We start from the raw sequence: 17643 nt of genomic DNA, 5'->3' as shown, positions 1-17643 counted from the left end.
CTGGGAGCCTTTTGACTCTTTACAAGTGATACCAACCAGCTGCGAAGGGTCACAATGCTAAAACCGGTTACAAGTGGCCTGATGCAGATCAAACCAGTTCGAGCTGGCTCAAGCTGATTTAGACCGGTTAAAGCCGGTTTCAGCCGGTTCAGACCGGTTGAAACCGGTTTCAGCCGCTCAAACCGGTTTCAGCCGGTTCAGGCCGGTTTCAGCCGGTTCAAACCGGTTCAGACCGGTTCAAACCGGTTTCAGCCGGTTCAGACCGGTTTCAGCCGGCTCAAGCCGGTTTCAGCCGGTTCAGACCGGTTTCAGCCGCTTCAAACCGGTTCAAACCGGTTTCAGCCGGCTCAGACCGGTTCAAGCCGGTTTCAGCCGGTTCAAACCGGTTTCAGCCGCTTCAAACCGGTTTCAGCTGCTTCAAAACTGCTAACGCCAGTTTGGACTTATCCCAAATAGAAATCTAAACACGTCACACATGCCTGGGAGCCTTTTGACTCTTTACAAGTGATACCAACCAGCTGCGAAGGGTCACAATGCTAAAACCGGTTACAAGTGGCCTGATGCAGATCAAACCGGTTCGAGCTGGCTCAAGCTGATTTAGACCGGTTAAAGCCGGTTTCAGCCGGTTCAGACCAGTTCAAACCGGTTTCAGCCGGCTCAGACCGGTTTCAGCCGGTTCAAACCTGTTTGAGCCGGATCAAACCGCTTTCAGCCGGTTCAGACCTGTTCAGACCGGTTCAAGCCGGTTTCAGCCGGTTCAAACTGGCTTAGACCTGTTGAAACCTGTTTAGGCCGGTTCAAACCTGCTGAAACCGGTTTACTGGTTTAATTGGTTCAAACCAGTTGACAACGGTTCAAATGGGTTTTGGCATTTTGCATTTCGTTCTGACCATGTCAGACCTGTCTGGGACTTCTCGATCTTTTAAACTGCTAGCAATCTTCAGAAAATGGTCTCAATTCTAACATGGGTTTGAACCAGTTTAAACTGGCTCAAACCAGTTCAGAACGGCTCAAATCGATCCGTTCAGACAGGTTTAGACCAGTTCAGTACAGTTCAAACCAGTTCAGGCCGGTTTAGCTCAGTTCAATCTGGTTTAGACCATTTCAGACAAGTGTAGTGTAACAGTTGGTGCATAATTAATTTTTCTCTTCTTTTTCCCAATGTTCATTTTAAAACCATATACATTTTTAATTTAATTCCTAACTGCAAAGAATTCAGACAAAGTATAGTTAATTTATCTTCTAAAACCTGATGGAGATTTAAAAGCCCCTTATGGCTAAATGATTTGAAACAATCTCATTTTAATAGGTGCCGTAAAGTTCTCTTAGTATTTGTTCATTTTCTGACCCAATTAGTTTTGTCATTAAATGCATATACAAGTACTGATTTAAAAACCAAAATGCCAGCCAAGCAAAAAAATAATATGAATAACTGAATCTCTTAATTCAGGCATCTATTATAACTAACTGCATTTACTTTGCTACAAACCAGCAAAGTAAACACTAGAAAGAGATAGGCTGCCTTGTTGTCTCTGTTAATCATGTCAAAGTACTGCATCTAGAAATATTTGAAAAATCTGCCTATTTTCCATCTGTTATATTTCTCAGAGGATAATTGAAATTTCATGTGAAAGTTCATTATAAGTTCAAATATTCCACAGCAGGTCATTTACAGGGTAAAAGTTCACTGAGAGTTTATTATTATTTTTTAAAGACTGAAGTGGAAAAAGAATAAAGACACTAATTGAAGTTATTTTATATTCCATTATTATGACCACTGCGTTTTTAAGCATTATAAATAAAAATTATAAATTTTACAAGTTATGTGCATTGGGTAATGGCAATACTGATTATCAGGAAGATGATATTACCTAGGACTTTCATAGAAACTAGATAACTTTTGGTTGTTCTAGATATTATTTAAAATATAACAATTATATTTTATATTATATTGACTACTTTGTTTAAACTACATATTTAAGAACAGTAAAATAAAAACAGAAAAAGGAAGGAAACATAAGAAAACAGTAAATGAATTCATCTTACCATTTAGCTGAATAAAGGTAATTTTTAATTTGCAATAGCTAAAAATGTTATTTGAGATCCACCATTTGTCAACTGTTTACAGGAGAAGTATACCTTACATTTGGAACAAAATTCATAATACAACATTTAAAAGTGTAATCATACTAGTCACTGACCTGGAATTTCAGTAATAGTAACTTGAGAAAAGTCACAGTTTACATCAGGTAAGAGGAAATTCTGAGGGTCTCCGATTTCATACAATAGCTGTTCTGCCACTGTACCAAAGGAGACTAATCCTCCTGTGCCAGGGGGCTTGGAGAGGATGAACTGTCCATCAGGAAAACATTCCAGAACAGGAAACCCTATATTGTGCCTAGGTGAAAAATGGGGAAAAGCAGGGCTCAGAATAACCAGACAGAAAACCTGAGGAAAAGAGACTATGTTTTCAATGACTGCATCTGTCCCCAAGTTAACCGCACCTGCATACTCTATTTGTATGGCTTCTTAAATGACACCATGACATACTAATGTGTGTTAAGTACTGGATACAGATGATGTCTGGGTGCCCAAGGAGAATCCAAATAAGTCAGGGAGGAGACTCAGGAGCCGTGATGACTAAGGAGGGGGCATGTGGTCAGGGCCCGAGGGAACCTCAGTTTTCTGGTGCATGGTGGGGTCCTCTCCCACCTGTTGTTCTTGTCATCACCCCAAGGCAGTGGAACTTGAGTTTTGGCATTCAAAGAGCCTTCAACATATAAACTTGTGCTTCTGTTCACTAAGATAATAAGTTCATGAAAAGAAGATAAATAAAAAGGGAGTGAAGGGTAATTCAAAGTCACAGCCTATGACCCTAGTTTGATGCTGAAATGGTCACTGAGTAATAACAAAATTCAACGTGATCTGTTTGATTAATAAGGGAGGAAAGGATGTAACACTGTTAGAGGTGAAAATTTTAAAAGTCCAAGTAATAAGATCAGAGATAAAAAATATGAAAGTGAATACACTGTATTTTAATGTTTGAATCATGATGAAGATAAGGAAGACCTACAAAAATGAACCACCTTCTTAGCTGGAAAGACACTATAATAAATGTCAATTCTACCAAATTACTGTCTATTCAAAGGAATCCAATTCAAATTCCTTTCTTTGGCTAAAGTCATGTTAAAGTTCATGTAGGAGAATAAATGGCATAGCACATAAAAAAATAATGTATACAGGTAGGGGAAGGAGGAAGGACCTGGCTTATCAGATATTAGAACATGTTATATGTGCTAATAAGTGAACATTTGCATATACTGTATATCATCATCTGAAACTGATAATCACATCTGGGATTAAAGAAAGCACATCTGTCAGATGCTGACATGATCACAGACAGGGACGGGGCTGACAGGCAGGAGAGGGTCACTGGGAAGTGAGACATAAAACCCAAACTTAGGAAGCTGCATGAAAGAGAAGTAGAATAAAGTCACACTGATTCACTGTGGCTGGTATTTTGTGTGCGTGTGTACATAAAGGAACTAACCTTTTAACTGCTAGAGAGGAAAGAAAGACACATCCAAGCTGGATGGAAAGATGAGAATATGGCTGAGGAGCAGCTTGTCTTCTGGGTTAGGGCTGCTGACAGGCTTTCTCCCTGCAGGCTTCCTCTGACTGGTCAACACTCTCTACTCGTGACTTCCCATCTTAGAACCTATCTTCTTCCTCCACTACCTCTGAATTTAATGAGTAAAAATTAAAACTAGATTCCACCTTTCCCTTGTCCTTGCCTTGTCTGGTCTTTTGATTCTCTCCCTTCTGTTTTCCACACAGCGAGGCTGACCTACCCATTGCTATGAAAACACAGATAAACTCTCTCTGAAAGTCAAGGACATCTGTATGTCCTAGCTTCACCTTTCCAAGCTACATTCAGTTGCTTATTTATAACTGTCATCAATAATCAAATTCTACTTGTTCCTCTGTTACTACCATTATCATTCCTCTTGCTACCACTCTGCTCCTCCTGCAGCACTATCAGTACTAACATGTCACTGTTTACAGCAAATCACTGCTCAGTTTTCCTATGTATCAGACTGGACTCAGCCCTTACCAACACACGCTGTGTGCTGGCCCCTTTACCACAACCCTCTGGGAAGCAGTATGACCCTTGCTTTATATTCAAGGACCTCAATAAGACTCAGGACTATGGAATAGAATTGACATGCACAGCACAAAATCAAAGCACACAGCTAATCTCATATTAACGAATTTATCTCTTTCCAAACATTAGACAACAATGTGCAAAACAATGAAAGTAAACATTTTATTGACAGTTTGTATTTTTGGTACTCTTCTAACAGTTTTACATTTGGTACTTAATGCACTCTGCTTCCGCAATAACCCAGAAGCTACCATTCCCCTGCTTCTGCAGATGGGTTGAAGCACCTTAAGGGTGTATAACTTGTCCCATCTCACTGAGCCAGCAAGTGTTAGAACCAGTGTTAGTTCAAGGTGATGTTTCTAAAATTTATTCCCTTTCATTACAATTCTGGGCTAGACAATTCTGATAAATCTGTAGGAAGGTAAAGACCTACGCTCTTAAAACAAAGTTGTTCTATGCCACGGCATGCCTATGTGTGTGCAAGTGTGTGTGTATCTTCCTACCAGTCTGGCACCAAATGCCAATCCGTGAAGATCCCACCAGTACTCTGTGCACCACATTCAACAAGGTGGCCAGCAAGGCTGCAAAGTAAGCAGGAGCATGGCATGAATACAGTGAACAAATCCTCAGCACCTGTCCAAACATCAAATAATAATTACTAAATAAAGATTAACTTTTGGGGGAAGATCTTTCCATAAGCGCGGAAAGGAAACTCATGGCAGGGTGCCATGTTGGTTTTGTTTATTCTTTCTAATAAAGCACTTTAATGAGGTGGGAAAGGCAGCTTGGAATAACAGAGAAAAAAGAAAAGCACCAACCTAAGAAAAGCCCAGGAATCTAGGCCAGGTGATAGTCTGAGCAAAGTGGGTTAATACATTGCTGATACAATGTATTAATCGAGAAAAAGACTGGGAAAGCCCCATAAAGATGAAAAGTCCTTCAAAATCTAAGTTGTTATTCTACTTGAAGGGTGGCATTACATTGTCATTATAGGAGAGAACATTTATAAAATGTGATTGACCGAACCCTCCCTGGTGGAGCAACGGGTTGAAAGCACAGCACTAAGAAGCCTAAAGCCACTTCAGCGTGAGTTCGATCCCCACCCCAAAGGTGACCCACATGGCGTGGCAAACCTCTCCTGACCTGCCCGCTGCTCCCCTCAAAAGTGTATTTTGTCAGTCTGCCTGTTCTGCTCCCCACTCTGTCTCTGGTGAATCCTCTCACCACCCCTGCACCTCTGGCCTGTACCCCAGTTCTGTATGCATAAATAAATAAATAAATCTTTTTTAAAAATGTAATTGACCTACTTGATATGTCAGTGGACTAAAAACTCATTAGTAAATGTATCATCAAAGCTGACTCTCCAAAAATATAAATAGTCTAAAGCTCTTTAAAGAAATTAACTTTCATTAGCAGGGTGTAATAATACAATACTTTGGGTCTTAGTTACTTATCCTGTGTGAATACAGCTTTGTGACTTCAAGTAAGTTCTGTATCAATTTCCTCATCTCTCAGGTGGGGACAGCAGTGTCTGCCTACTAAGTGAACTGTGAGAATGAAAATTAATATTGCAAAACTGCCTGTCACAAAACAAGCACTCAATTGGTGATGATTATTTTGTTTCACAAAATTTCATGAATCTTTGTAAACACATATTCCTTTAGCTTTAAAACTGCAGTATAAAAAACACAATTATTGCAGTTTAAAATATTTTAGATGACCTACCCATCACGTGTATCTTAATTGCTAAAAAGCATAAATTGTACTACAATGTAATTAGAAGTGTTAAATTACTCCTAATATTATTATTAGACTTACCTTCCAGCTGCTAATAAATCAAAGTCATTGCTTTTCCAACCAAACTATGAGAGAGAAAAATTATTTTACTTATAATACATCATTTATATTTAGAATCTTTATAACGTATGTGTTTGAGATTGATCTAAAGTTCAATTCATGACCACTATATAGATTCAAATGCAAAAATTATAGAAAGAAACTAACAACACCTCACATAAAAACCTGAAGCAGGGCCCTCCCTGGTGGCGCAGGGGGTTAGGATGAGAACTGCAAGCTGGCTGCATCTGCTTCAGTGCTAGTTCGATCCCCAGTCCCAGAGGTGATCCTCATGGCACGGCAGACCTCACCGACCCGACTGCTGCTCCCCTCAGCAGTGTATTTTGTCAGTCTGCCTGTTCTGCTCCCCACTCTGTCTCTGGTGAAGTCTCTCATGGCCCCCGAACCTCTGGCTTGCACCCCAGTTCTGTATGAATAAATAAATAAATCTTTTTTGCTCTGGACAAGATGTAATATTTTGGAATAAATTTAGAAAAACATTGATTACCTAAGAGATGAGCCTATGACTGAGCTTTCCAATTACCACAGAGAAAAAGAAAGCTCCAGAGAGTCTCAAGAGTCCCTCTTGAGTACTTAGCCAAGAAGTGACAGCTCACAGGTATGAAGAAGCCCCCCCGCCCCGGTCTGGAAACAGTGCACAATCACACAGGAAAATTCATCATTCATCAAGAAATGGATCACACATTCAAAATAACCTTGCCTCAATAATGGGAAATAATCAGTCCAGGATCAACACAGCTCTGATTTAACAAATCTTTAGCAAAAGCCAAAAAGAATCAACTTTAATGTAACTTATCACCTTCCCAGGTGAAGTTGAAAAATATCTGTAGGAATATGGACATAATTAGCAAGCAACAAATCACAGTGTCTGCACAGCTCTGAGTAGCAGTCTGAGGGGAGCTGGCCCAGGAACAGCCGCCCACCGGGCATGCAGAGGCTGCACCACCTTTAAAAAGGCTGATTTGACTCAGAATATGTTACAACAAAGAACCTCAAGCTTTTAATTAAGGAACTAGACAGAGGTCCACAAAGAGTTGGGAATCTGTCAGGAAAAGGTTAGTCCCCCGACATCCAAAAAAACGAACATACTCAAAGGAGTTCTTAAGCACGCAAAAGAACTCTCAAACTGGAAACTTTCCTAACAATCTCAAGATAATAAAGGATTCTAAGGTATTACATATAAAGCCTGGAAGTAATGAATAAAAAAGTACAGAAATGATTTTACCAAGCACACATATGAGTCAGCTCAGAAATCCATTTCACGTGACCATCTTTGAAGAATTTGGTTAATGGCAACAAGAAATGTACTACCTTTTCTTAACGGAACATCATCATCTTACAAAAGCAAATTTGAAACTCAGTGAGAGGCTTGTGGTACATGTGACATGTTAGCCACATTAGGAGAGAAATTGCTTGACTTGTTTTCAATATTGTAAAGTTAACAATCTGGCACAACACCACATTTTGTAAGGGCCAAATTGTAAGCTGAAGAAGACGACAGGTTCGAGGTGATTGAGATGTCCTCTCCACAAACTTACAGCATGAGTGAGGGGCCCCAGCACCAGCGCACTGTCCACGCAGCGACCTGTCAGAACCACGTCCGCACCGAGGTCCAGGGCGCGGCTGATTGGTCTTGCCCTTTGAGAAACAAAACATGGTTCTTGGTTTTAATGGAGCTGAGTTTAAAACAAACAAAATGGCTAGTGTGTATCTTGCTTAATGACTCATGTATACTCCCAGACACAAAATGACACCGGTAAAAAGTAGAAATGGAACTGATAAAAATGGAAAATATCCTCACTATTTCCATTTCACATTTTTTGAAAATCAGCATTTCCTGTGGAAATGTTGGATCAAGTATCCTTTCATTCTTACCCTCACTCTATGCTGCTGGTCAATCTGGACACAGAATTCCAGAGTGACTGTCTTTCTCCACAGGTAATAACGTCTCGCAACGTCTTGGTATCTGATGTGACTCTAGTGGCGTGTCAGCCCAGCTGTGGACCTCCGCCTTCTCCTGCCCCAGATGCGTCACTGCCCTCGTTTCACAGTGTACTGTGATCTGCCTGCCAGGCCTTTTGCCCACTTACTCTACTTGAAATTAGCCTCCTTGAGTTGTACATCTGTTCACCAACCCTGAAAAGCACCCAGCCCTTGTCTCTGGACATTGCTTTCCCATTTCATATACTCTCTTCGCCTAGAGCTCTCACTCAGTAGCAGGTTAAACCTTGTAACGCTGCCTACAAATTTGTAGCTTCGCTTTCCTTGAAGGAGAGAGAATTTCCCCTAGACTTTGCAAAAGTTGTGCTTAAGCAAATAAATAGGACGTTTGCACCAGGCTGAATTAAACAGAAAGGTGTTGTGGAGCACACAAATTTCCTGCAAAGCAAGCCTTTGTTGGGCCAAACGACTTCAGCTTCGTAGTCTAAGCCACTGGTTTGGTCCGGAACTGCTTGCTGCAGCTTCTTCAGGCCGGCCTTGAGATGAACACCAGGCATCGGAGAAAAACTGAAACTCCAGCCAGCAGCCTCAAGCACAGGAAAAGGCAGCGTTGAGGCACGTCTCTCTCCTATTTGCACTGTCACTTCTTCCCAACAGAACACATGTGTTCTCACCTGCGGAATTTAAGCATGCAGCACACACCTGTACCTGGTGGTGAAGTGCCGAGTTATGATGTGACATCTGTGCAGTCCCGTCCTCCTGACCTCTTACAACCTCAAGGCTGACCTCTTGAACATCAAGGGTCAAAGTCAAATTCATCTTTGTGCTACTGCTTTTGCTAGCCCGTGGGTATACCACTGGAGCAGCGACAGCTGGCAGAGCGACAACCCTTGACCGAATTTCTGCTTCCTTCACTCTGATAGAGGAAAGAACAGAAAACCTAAAGATGACTCAGGTTTTCCCTTCTTTCTTCCATCAACTCCACCTCGTGTGATCACAGAGGTAAAAACCATGGTGGTTCTGGAAGAAGTCCTAAGAGTTTCTGCAGCAACCTGAGCAGCCTGAATGAAGAAGGTTTTCCAAATGGTCAACACGTTGAAGCCACCAGTGTCCATCTACTGAGGGAGAGGAGAGAGGGAGCCGAGACACGAGGGAGGGGAGGAGGAGCAGGGAAAGGCCAGAAGGGGGAAAGGGGAAGAATAACGAATGTAAAAGACTTTACCCAAGGTACACATTCATGCTTTTAATGGTATCTGGAAATTTCTTCCCACTCTCCATATCTGTGACAGCTGATCTTTGCAGAGTCTCCTTCTATAAATATTTCGCAAAAAAAAAAAAATATTTTAAACATTTATTCAAAGTGAGATTGCTTATAATTATATATATATATATATATGCAATAAAAACATGCACTGTATAAGTGGAATTTCATTATTTCAATCTAGGCAACTGGCATGGTGGATTTTATAAGGCAACATAGATCAGAAAGGGATTTCTAGAGGTCAATTCTCAGAGTTAACCAAAGTCCAAAACACCAAAAATAACATGAAGATAAAAATTAATTAGACCAAATGAGAAGATCACAGCTGTTTACCCCAAGATAGCACAGCTTCCTGCCTAGGAGCAATGCCACCCATGTCACTCACCTCTGCCATGATGTCATCCCCCGTAACCACGGCTATTTTCAAGTCCACGCCAGCCTTCTTGGCTACCTGGCCCAGGGCAGCGGCACACTGGAGGGGATTGATGCCCCCGGCATTAGCGACCACACGCACGCCTGCCGCAAACAAGCACCAGACCATCAGCCTACTTGAGTCCCATCACTAGTTAACACTCGATGAACCACTTTCTCTCCCTATTGTTGCTTTCTTCTTCTAGAGGCAAATGCCACGGGCAGTGGCATCTCTGTACAGCATTCAAGTGGTGGCAGCCACAGCTGGGGCCACACGCTCATGACACATGGCCAAGAGGGGGTGAGGGAAATAGCAGGCCCTGATCAAAATGTCTGTAGACTACTACAAAATGGGCTCGTTTTCAATCGTCAAGTTTCCTGGATTTTCTAAATAATCTCCTAGAAAGGACAATCAGTTACATCTCAGAAACTCTCCCCTTCAATTCCATCTTTGACAGTGATTTGCTGAGACAGCTCAGTGGGACACTACAGAGTGGCTGAAATTAGAGATTCGAAGCCCAGAATTCTGGGACAGGAGACTGGCAATCGCCTCATCCAGGAGTCCTTATCAGCTGAAGAGTCCTCATCCTTTGGGAAATATGATCAAAGTTATGGTCCTTTCCCTATGGGCAAAGATGTGTTTTGCTTATGATGTCAGGTATCTCAGATTCCCTGATGCCCCCTTGGACACTAGACTGAGAACCAGGACTCAATTCAACTGCCTCACAGTGCTGAGAGGTTAGGGGACTCATCCAGGGTCATGTGGCTCGTTGGTGACAGAGACTGTCATCTGTGGGGGCAGACTCCCGAGAGACCTGTGTGTGCTCACTAGCCAAGGCTGTCAGAAAACATCTGCACAAGCTTTGAATGTGCTGTGAAACCACTCCTATTAGCTGGCCAGAGAATGATCATTAAGTGCACATAATTAAAATTTGTACCCACTAGTCTTTATAATCAAATAGGCAGGGTTTTTATTTTTTCTGTACATAAGTCTTCCCCAATAGAGGTTTTAACTGTTACTTATACTGTAAGAAGCTCCCTCTCCTGAACCTACTTCTCTTTCCACCTTCTCCGCTAAGAAGCACTGGTGTCTTGGGCTTTGTTTTTACTGTAATGTCTACCTGAGTTTGGCACACAGAGAAAGCAGGATTCACCCTGAAGATTAAATGACTTTTTATGATCCTAAAATGAAAGAATGACATATAATACACACATAAGAAACAGCCCACCAATATCAGGTTCTTAAATTTTGCTGAGTCTGACTTCCTGCTGGCGCTGGGTTAACTTTTCAAAAGGGGCTATGGCTCCCCCTAGAGGATCATGATGGTAAAAAAAAAACAGCCCCTCCTAACCATTCTAAAATGCATCTGCAATAAAACTGCAGACTCCATTGTGCCAGTTCCATTGTAACATCTGAAGGGTGGGGGGTCGGGGTGGAACCCTACACTTCCAAAATTCAAAGGATGTAAACTAACATTACATCAATAAAAAAAAAATGAAAGCAACTAAAGAATATACACTAACTACAAGCAGACTCCTAAGTACAGATCTTAAACATATCCTAAGGGATTTAGCATTCTTTTTAATTGCATGCAGTAATTATTTTATCTTCAATTTTTTTTTTTATTGTGGTAACAATGGTTTACAACTCATCTGCATATGACTGAGGGGTATAGTGGTGTCTCAGCACAGCCCACCAAAGCCACACCATCCTCCACCTGGTCTCTGGGTATCCTCCCCACCTTGCTCTCCCACACCTGCTCCTCCCCAGGTAGCCCCAGATTCGCAGTCAGATTTGTAGGGTTTGCGGTTAGTCTGGTTTTATCTAACCCTTTGTTTCCCTGTATTCCCCAGAGGAGTGAAATCATCCCATATTTGTCTTTCTCCTTCTGAAGTATCTCACAGGATTTAGCTTTCTTAAGCAGAGAGACAATTTCCATACTTAAATAGCAGCTATTCAGTATGCCACTTGAAGTGACCTCAGGCCCCAGCTGCAAAAGATTTTCATTAGCTCAATAAGCCACAGCCAAGTCTGGGGTTAGGTTCAAATAGATTGGCAGCTATGAGGGGTCTTGTGGCCACAAGTTTCACCCTGGCCCCCAGAAGCCATCTTTGTGAGATCTTGTGAGATCTTCTCTGAGCCACTGAAGGTCCAGAGTGTGCAGAGGAACCAACCAATAAAAATCAAACAGACAGGAAGGCAACCCAAACCCGCTGCAGGCTGCTTTATGGAACATAAATAATATTTTTTTAAGATTTATTTATTTATGCATACAGAACTGGGGTACAGTCCAGAGGTACAGGGGCGGTGAGAGGCTTCACCAGAGACAGAGTGGGGAGCAGAACAGGCAGATCTACGAAGTACACTGCTGAGGGGAGCAGCGGGCGGGTCAGGAAAGGTCTGCCACGCCAGGAACATAAATAATATTTTAAATATTCTTTCATCTCTCGGCCACTGCCTTCTTCCTCGGAACCATATCAAGGTGGCTAATAAAGCTTTTGAATTGCTTCAGGGTTATTTGGTTACTTACTTTCAGGGATTAGTCAAACAAAGTTTATATATATATGTATTTCCATATCGATATCTATCCTTCTGTGTGTCTCTCTATAATACATATATCTAACCTTCTCATTCTTAAAATGTAACATGGTTTATTGACTTACCTTTTTGATGAATGTCCTTTATATATGGAGCCATAGCTGTGTGGACAAAATCAGGAATATAGCCCAAGTTCTAAAATATAAAAATAAATGTGCTATCCTCTATAAAATGCATTTGGTCAACTCAAAGCCAATAGTGCAGACGAAACATTCTTTTGAATGCTTGCCAGTTTATATTAAATATTAAGTCACTATCAAACTGATATCTGATAAGAACATATTAATTTGAAAACACAACCAGTCAATGGGAAGGAGTAGCATTATGTTCAAAATAAACTGAACTTTCCCTATCAGCAACATGATAAAATAAGGATGAACCCCAAACACGGGAGTCATTTCTTTTTTGTGGTCTTCAACAGTTTGATCAAAACCTGAAATCCCCGGTGCTATAGACACCTCGAAAATTCATCACTAAGTCCTTGCTGGCACGCAGCCAGTGATCACATTTCCTAGAGTGATTGCAGAAGAGATGCCGAAAACCAAAATGGCGGCTTACAGTCAATGCTACCATAGGTGGTGTAGTTATTCTGAAGTAGCTCATTTGTGGGCAAGTTGTACTTCAAAGCACACAAACTAGAAAATTAGTTATGTTACAATGGCTCATTTTTTAATTCTACTAAGAAAAAGAAGTGAGTGACAAAGGGAAACTAAATCACATAACGTTGATGACAGAACTATTTTATTTCCACATATTCTCCAACAAGCTAAGGGATTTGCATGGTTTTCTTATCTAAATGAAATCTCTGCCAGATACCCCACACCGCAGGTCAATTTCCAGCCTTTAAATATTAAACTGAGAAAATTTAATCCACTGAAACTAACAAATATTTCAAAGTTAGGATTAAGGCTTTTACTACATATTATAATGGTGGCATAAACAATTTTCCCATGGTAATAACAAGGTTAAAACATACATATATAATTTTGGGGGCTGTAGCTCTGATTTTGTTGTCTGTATCTCTTATCATGTCTTTAACCACTTCATCATTGTTGAATGTTTAGCACTTCAGTTCTATGCATATGTTAGCTGTATATTTCTTTAAATAAGGCTGACTAAGAATAAGGGCAAATAATCAAACAACTTACACTTTTCCTAGTAATAACAAGACTTAACATTTCAAAATTTTACAACAAGTCACTTACATAAACATTGTCACATACAATAAGCCTTTCAGGGATATCACGATTATTAAAATAACCACAATAACTAACTTACAGGAGATTTTTCTTTTGCAGCAGCTAGAAGGCACATAGTTATCTCTGAGAGATAATCAAAAACCAAATAATCCAGCGTCTCTCCATAGAGGAGCTGAGGAACTAGAATTAGAACAAACACACAGTACTTATAAAAATGAGTTTAACAATAATTTAATCAAAACAAAAATTATCAGTATTATCTTATTTCCTTGATATTCAAGTACAGATATACTTATGCATTTAGGGGTGTGCCCTCAGAACCCTTTTTTTTCATTATACTTTACATTCAAGTATTGCCATATTGGGGTGGCAACCCACATTCTTAGTCATGTTGACTAAAAGAAAAGGGGAATGTTGCAAGACAAGAAAAAAGACCAGAAAAGGTTCCCTTATTCCCAGGACTGCCCAAAACTTATTTCCCTCAAAGGCAAGGATCACCTTGTGAAAACCTGATATATTTCCAACTCATCACCTACAAAGTGTGTGTGAGCCCAAATACATCATTAATTCAGGCAAAAATCAACTCACTGTTTTTGATACAATGCAAGAGGCATTTTACTCTCACTGGGCCTTAACTGTCTTCCTTTCACGCTAAAAGAGTTGTCAAGTGCTGCCCTTATTAAAAGCCTCATTCAAAGGCAATTCCCAAAGTGCAAGACAAGAAACAGGAAGTCTAAAGAAAAGTACAATCATAAGATTTTTTCGTCCTGAAAAGTGGAATGTCTGAAGTGGGAGTTTTATGCAGTGGTCCCCGTAATTTGCAATGTGCCTGATATAGCTTTAGCAAAAGCTGGCTCAATCAATGGTTGCATGAAGCTACGAATGTATTTTGAAACAGCTCTTCTTTTGGGAGGTTTCTTCACTTCACAGCTCTCACTTTTTAAAAAAAAAATTATTTATTTATCATACAGAACTGGGGTACAGGCTACAGGGGGTGGTAAGAAAATTCACAAGAGACAGAGTGGGGAGGAGAACAGGCAGACTGGTGAAGTACACTGCTGAGGGGAGCAGTGTGGCAGACAGAAGAGGTCTGTGGCACCATGGCCCAAGGGTCACCCCCTTGGGCTGGGATTGAATTTCTGCAAAAGCTAAGGCTGGATTCATGGTGCTGCACTTTAATCTGTTGTGGCACAAGAGGGGACCCAGCTCTCATGTTTCATAAGCCCTTTATCCTGCTTTACCCAAGTATTACATAAACCCTCAATTTCGTATTCCCACAGAAACCCTTACTCTGATACGTGGAAATGGCTAAAAACCTATCTAAAGATTTCTGTAAAGAGTCCTCACAGGTGGAACCACTTTCTACTAGGTCAGCGATCTTGGTAAACCAGTCTTAGGAAATACACAACTAAGTGCCAGGTTCAAGCATTTTTTAATTACTGACATAGTTGTTTAGACTTTCCCCCTGTGCAATGCAACCAGCCTGTAAGACATATGAATGACTTAAGATCCAGGAAAGAGTCAACTCAAACATGATGTGGACACATAGGGAAACCCACTAAAACATGAGAAATTATTGAAAGATGATGTCCTGTCGTTGACTCGGTTATTTCTCCGGACACTTGAGCTCAGAAAAGTCAACAGCAGCAAGTTCTTGGAGAGGGGATGTAAGCCTGGGGCTTGTCTTCCTCGCTCCAGCCGAGCCTTTTCCACACTGCATGCAACAAAATCTTTTCTGTGATTAGCTCTCTTAGAGAAGGGAGAAAAACCGCACTTTAGGGTTTCATGTCAAGATGTTTAGCAAAAATGTGCAATTCAATAAAAAGTGAATGCCACCGGGGTTCTTTTTTTTCTTGTGGAGGATGTGTAAAGGGAGAAAAGGAAGATAAGAGCAAACAATGCCACAAAAGTCAGACAAAGCCTGCCGTGGCCGCCAGATCACTCAAATGACCCGGCAGGCTCAGGCACAATGTAAAAGCCAAGACTGAGGAGTAAAGTGCACTGCAATGTCGGTGTGCCCGGGACCCCAGCCCCATGATTCAGCAGCCAAACCCGCCTGTAAAAGGAAGTTAATGCTTCCGCATGATCAATGTATGCTCCTTGTGTGTCCTGCCCAAATATGGTTGTTGTACCGTGAGCAGTGCTCTGATTGGCCAATGTACACGTGAGCAGTGCTCTGATTGGTCAATGAATGCTATTTAAGCAACTGCCATACGTGGACTCTGGGGGAGGCAAGCTAGAGCAAGCCAAGGAAGCAAGGTGGGGGGGGGAGGCAGCAGGGAGGAGGAAAGCTAGAGAGAGAGAGAGAGAGAGGCAAGCAATCAGGGGGAGAGAGAGAAGCAGGCAGGAGGTGGGAGAGAGAGAGAGAAGAATAAAGGGTCCAGAAGAAGATATATCATGGCGTCTCTCTGTTGGCAGAGAGTGCGCCACACTGCAAAGCAGTTCCATGCACACTTAAATGTTACTTGTCAGATGCTTAAACTCTCTCTGCCAGCGTTGCCACAGTCCAGAAGCAAAAGGAGCACCTCATGAAACATGCTTTTGTGAGAAAAGGTCTCTAAACAACCGTAACAGGATAAAAATTTCAGAAAGGAGGCAGGTGCTGTAGTCCAACTATAGAGAAGACGGGTTAGTCTCCAGGAACGGTGGAGACAGGAGTTTGGGTCTGAGTGTGAAAAAAGAGTGTGTCTGTATAGAGCAATGGAAAAGAGTGGGGAGAAGAGTTGGGGTGGAGGCCTAGAATTTTGCATTAAACATGCTACTTCTGAGGTGCCTTTTCCTCAAGGTATCAAGAAGGCTTTCACAGGATCTGTGAATATGGAGTTTAGAAGATGCCAAGCTCTGCTCAGGCATAGACGACATGGAGTCTTTCTGGTGAGTCTTACTTTCATGGAGTCTTACTTCTGATGAGAAGTACCACAGATGGGGGCGCCTGCCTGAACATTGAGTCATTCAGAAAAGAGGGCTGGGTCACCCCAAGCTTTAGCACTGGAGCTAAAGAGCCTGTCCAAGAGACCAAGGGTAGGCAGGGAGACAGGAGGAAAACAGGAGAAAACACTTGAAGGTGACAGCGATCCATGTGGTCCAATACTACAGATCAAGGAAGATGAGGGTCAAGATGGACCCTAACTTTGACAGTCTTGAGTCAAGGGTGGAGGTTATTATTTCCAGCTTCACTGAACAAGGTTCTGAGAGAGATTAAATAAGCTGAACAATCAAGATTAGAGCCAACTAGCAGCAAAAGGGCCCAAAACCGACATCCAACACAGGCCTCCGAAATTAGCATGTTTCTGGGATCCCAGACCAGGCTCTTCAAAGGCATCATAGGGCATCACTCTTCCCTTTGGTAATGCCCCTCCCTAGGGAGGATTCTGAAAACCACATCAGGACTATAGATTAAAAAGAATAAGCAGAATCTACCCGTGAGGCGCAAGGGCAATGGTTTGGGCCTCAGGACTCACCAGGGAGACCAGTCAAATGAAGTCAGCCCTGCAGCGAGGGAAAACCGGTTTCAGGACAAACTTCAGTAGGAGAAAAAGTTTACTCTCTCAGAATGAATTCTCTGTCCATGGTATTTTGCTAGAGCTTTCCAAGTCGATAAATAAAAAGCGCAGGGGTTCTGATCACCTGTTAGAGCCGCTGTGCATAGTCAAGAGCTTGACTAGCGTGGACTGGATTCCCATCCTTCTTTATCACGGTGCCCGGAAAGGAGGGAGGCATGCGTCTGTACTTTAGATTTCAGTAAGTTAAACAGATGTTCAGAAGGCCAAAGGCACAAGAAAGCCCTAGACCACTCGCCCATAGGAGCCCGTTTGAACAGCCCCTACTCCGCCTCTCAAAGCCACAGCCACCACCCGGGGCCTACGACTGACTGAATGTGCAGACCAGGAGATGAAGTTTCCAGGAGAAGCCAGAGCGGAATGTGTGAAAAGGTGCAGAAGACGCGGGGTTAACAGGAGCTACTCCCGGAGAAGACAGCGCCTTCTCAGGGCCAGGAAGGGAGCAAGCAGGCACCCGGCGCGAGGCTGCGCAAGGACTGCTGGCAGCCGACCAACTTTCTCTTTGCAGAAGGGGAAAGGTCAGCGCAACGTCTGGGGGACCCCAGCGCCGCTGGGGGTGCTTGAACTGGCCCGGCGCCACGCACCTCCCTTCTCGCCTCCTCCGGAGACGCGGGACGGACGCGAGCGCGGGGCGGACAGACTCGCGGGGC

At 42.3% G+C, this 17643-nt stretch overlaps 1 protein-coding gene across 1 annotated transcript in view; it reads right to left on the bottom strand.

Moving 5' to 3' along the window:
* LOC105853800 overlaps window positions 1-17643 on the bottom strand; it is a 79059-nt gene that overhangs the window by 48923 nt on the left and 12493 nt on the right. Inside the window, exons 5-12 of the mRNA XM_012726759.1 lie at window positions 13513-13613; window positions 12300-12369; window positions 9610-9740; window positions 9186-9274; window positions 7561-7660; window positions 5984-6027; window positions 4669-4746; window positions 2202-2398 (exon numbers count right to left, since the gene is read on the bottom strand). Of these exons, the coding sequence (XP_012582213.1) occupies window positions 2202-2398; window positions 4669-4746; window positions 5984-6027; window positions 7561-7660; window positions 9186-9274; window positions 9610-9740; window positions 12300-12369; window positions 13513-13613 (810 nt within the window). The remainder of the gene's footprint in view (window positions 1-2201; window positions 2399-4668; window positions 4747-5983; window positions 6028-7560; window positions 7661-9185; window positions 9275-9609; window positions 9741-12299; window positions 12370-13512; window positions 13614-17643) is intronic.

Source organism: Condylura cristata, unplaced genomic scaffold, assembly GCF_000260355.1.
Source record: "Condylura cristata isolate star-nosed mole 26May11 unplaced genomic scaffold, ConCri1.0 scaffold00018, whole genome shotgun sequence".
In the NCBI taxonomy this organism is placed as follows: domain Eukaryota; kingdom Metazoa; phylum Chordata; class Mammalia; order Eulipotyphla; family Talpidae; genus Condylura; species Condylura cristata.
Note: the sequence above shows the minus strand (reverse complement) of the source record. Positions and strands in the feature narration are given on the sequence as shown.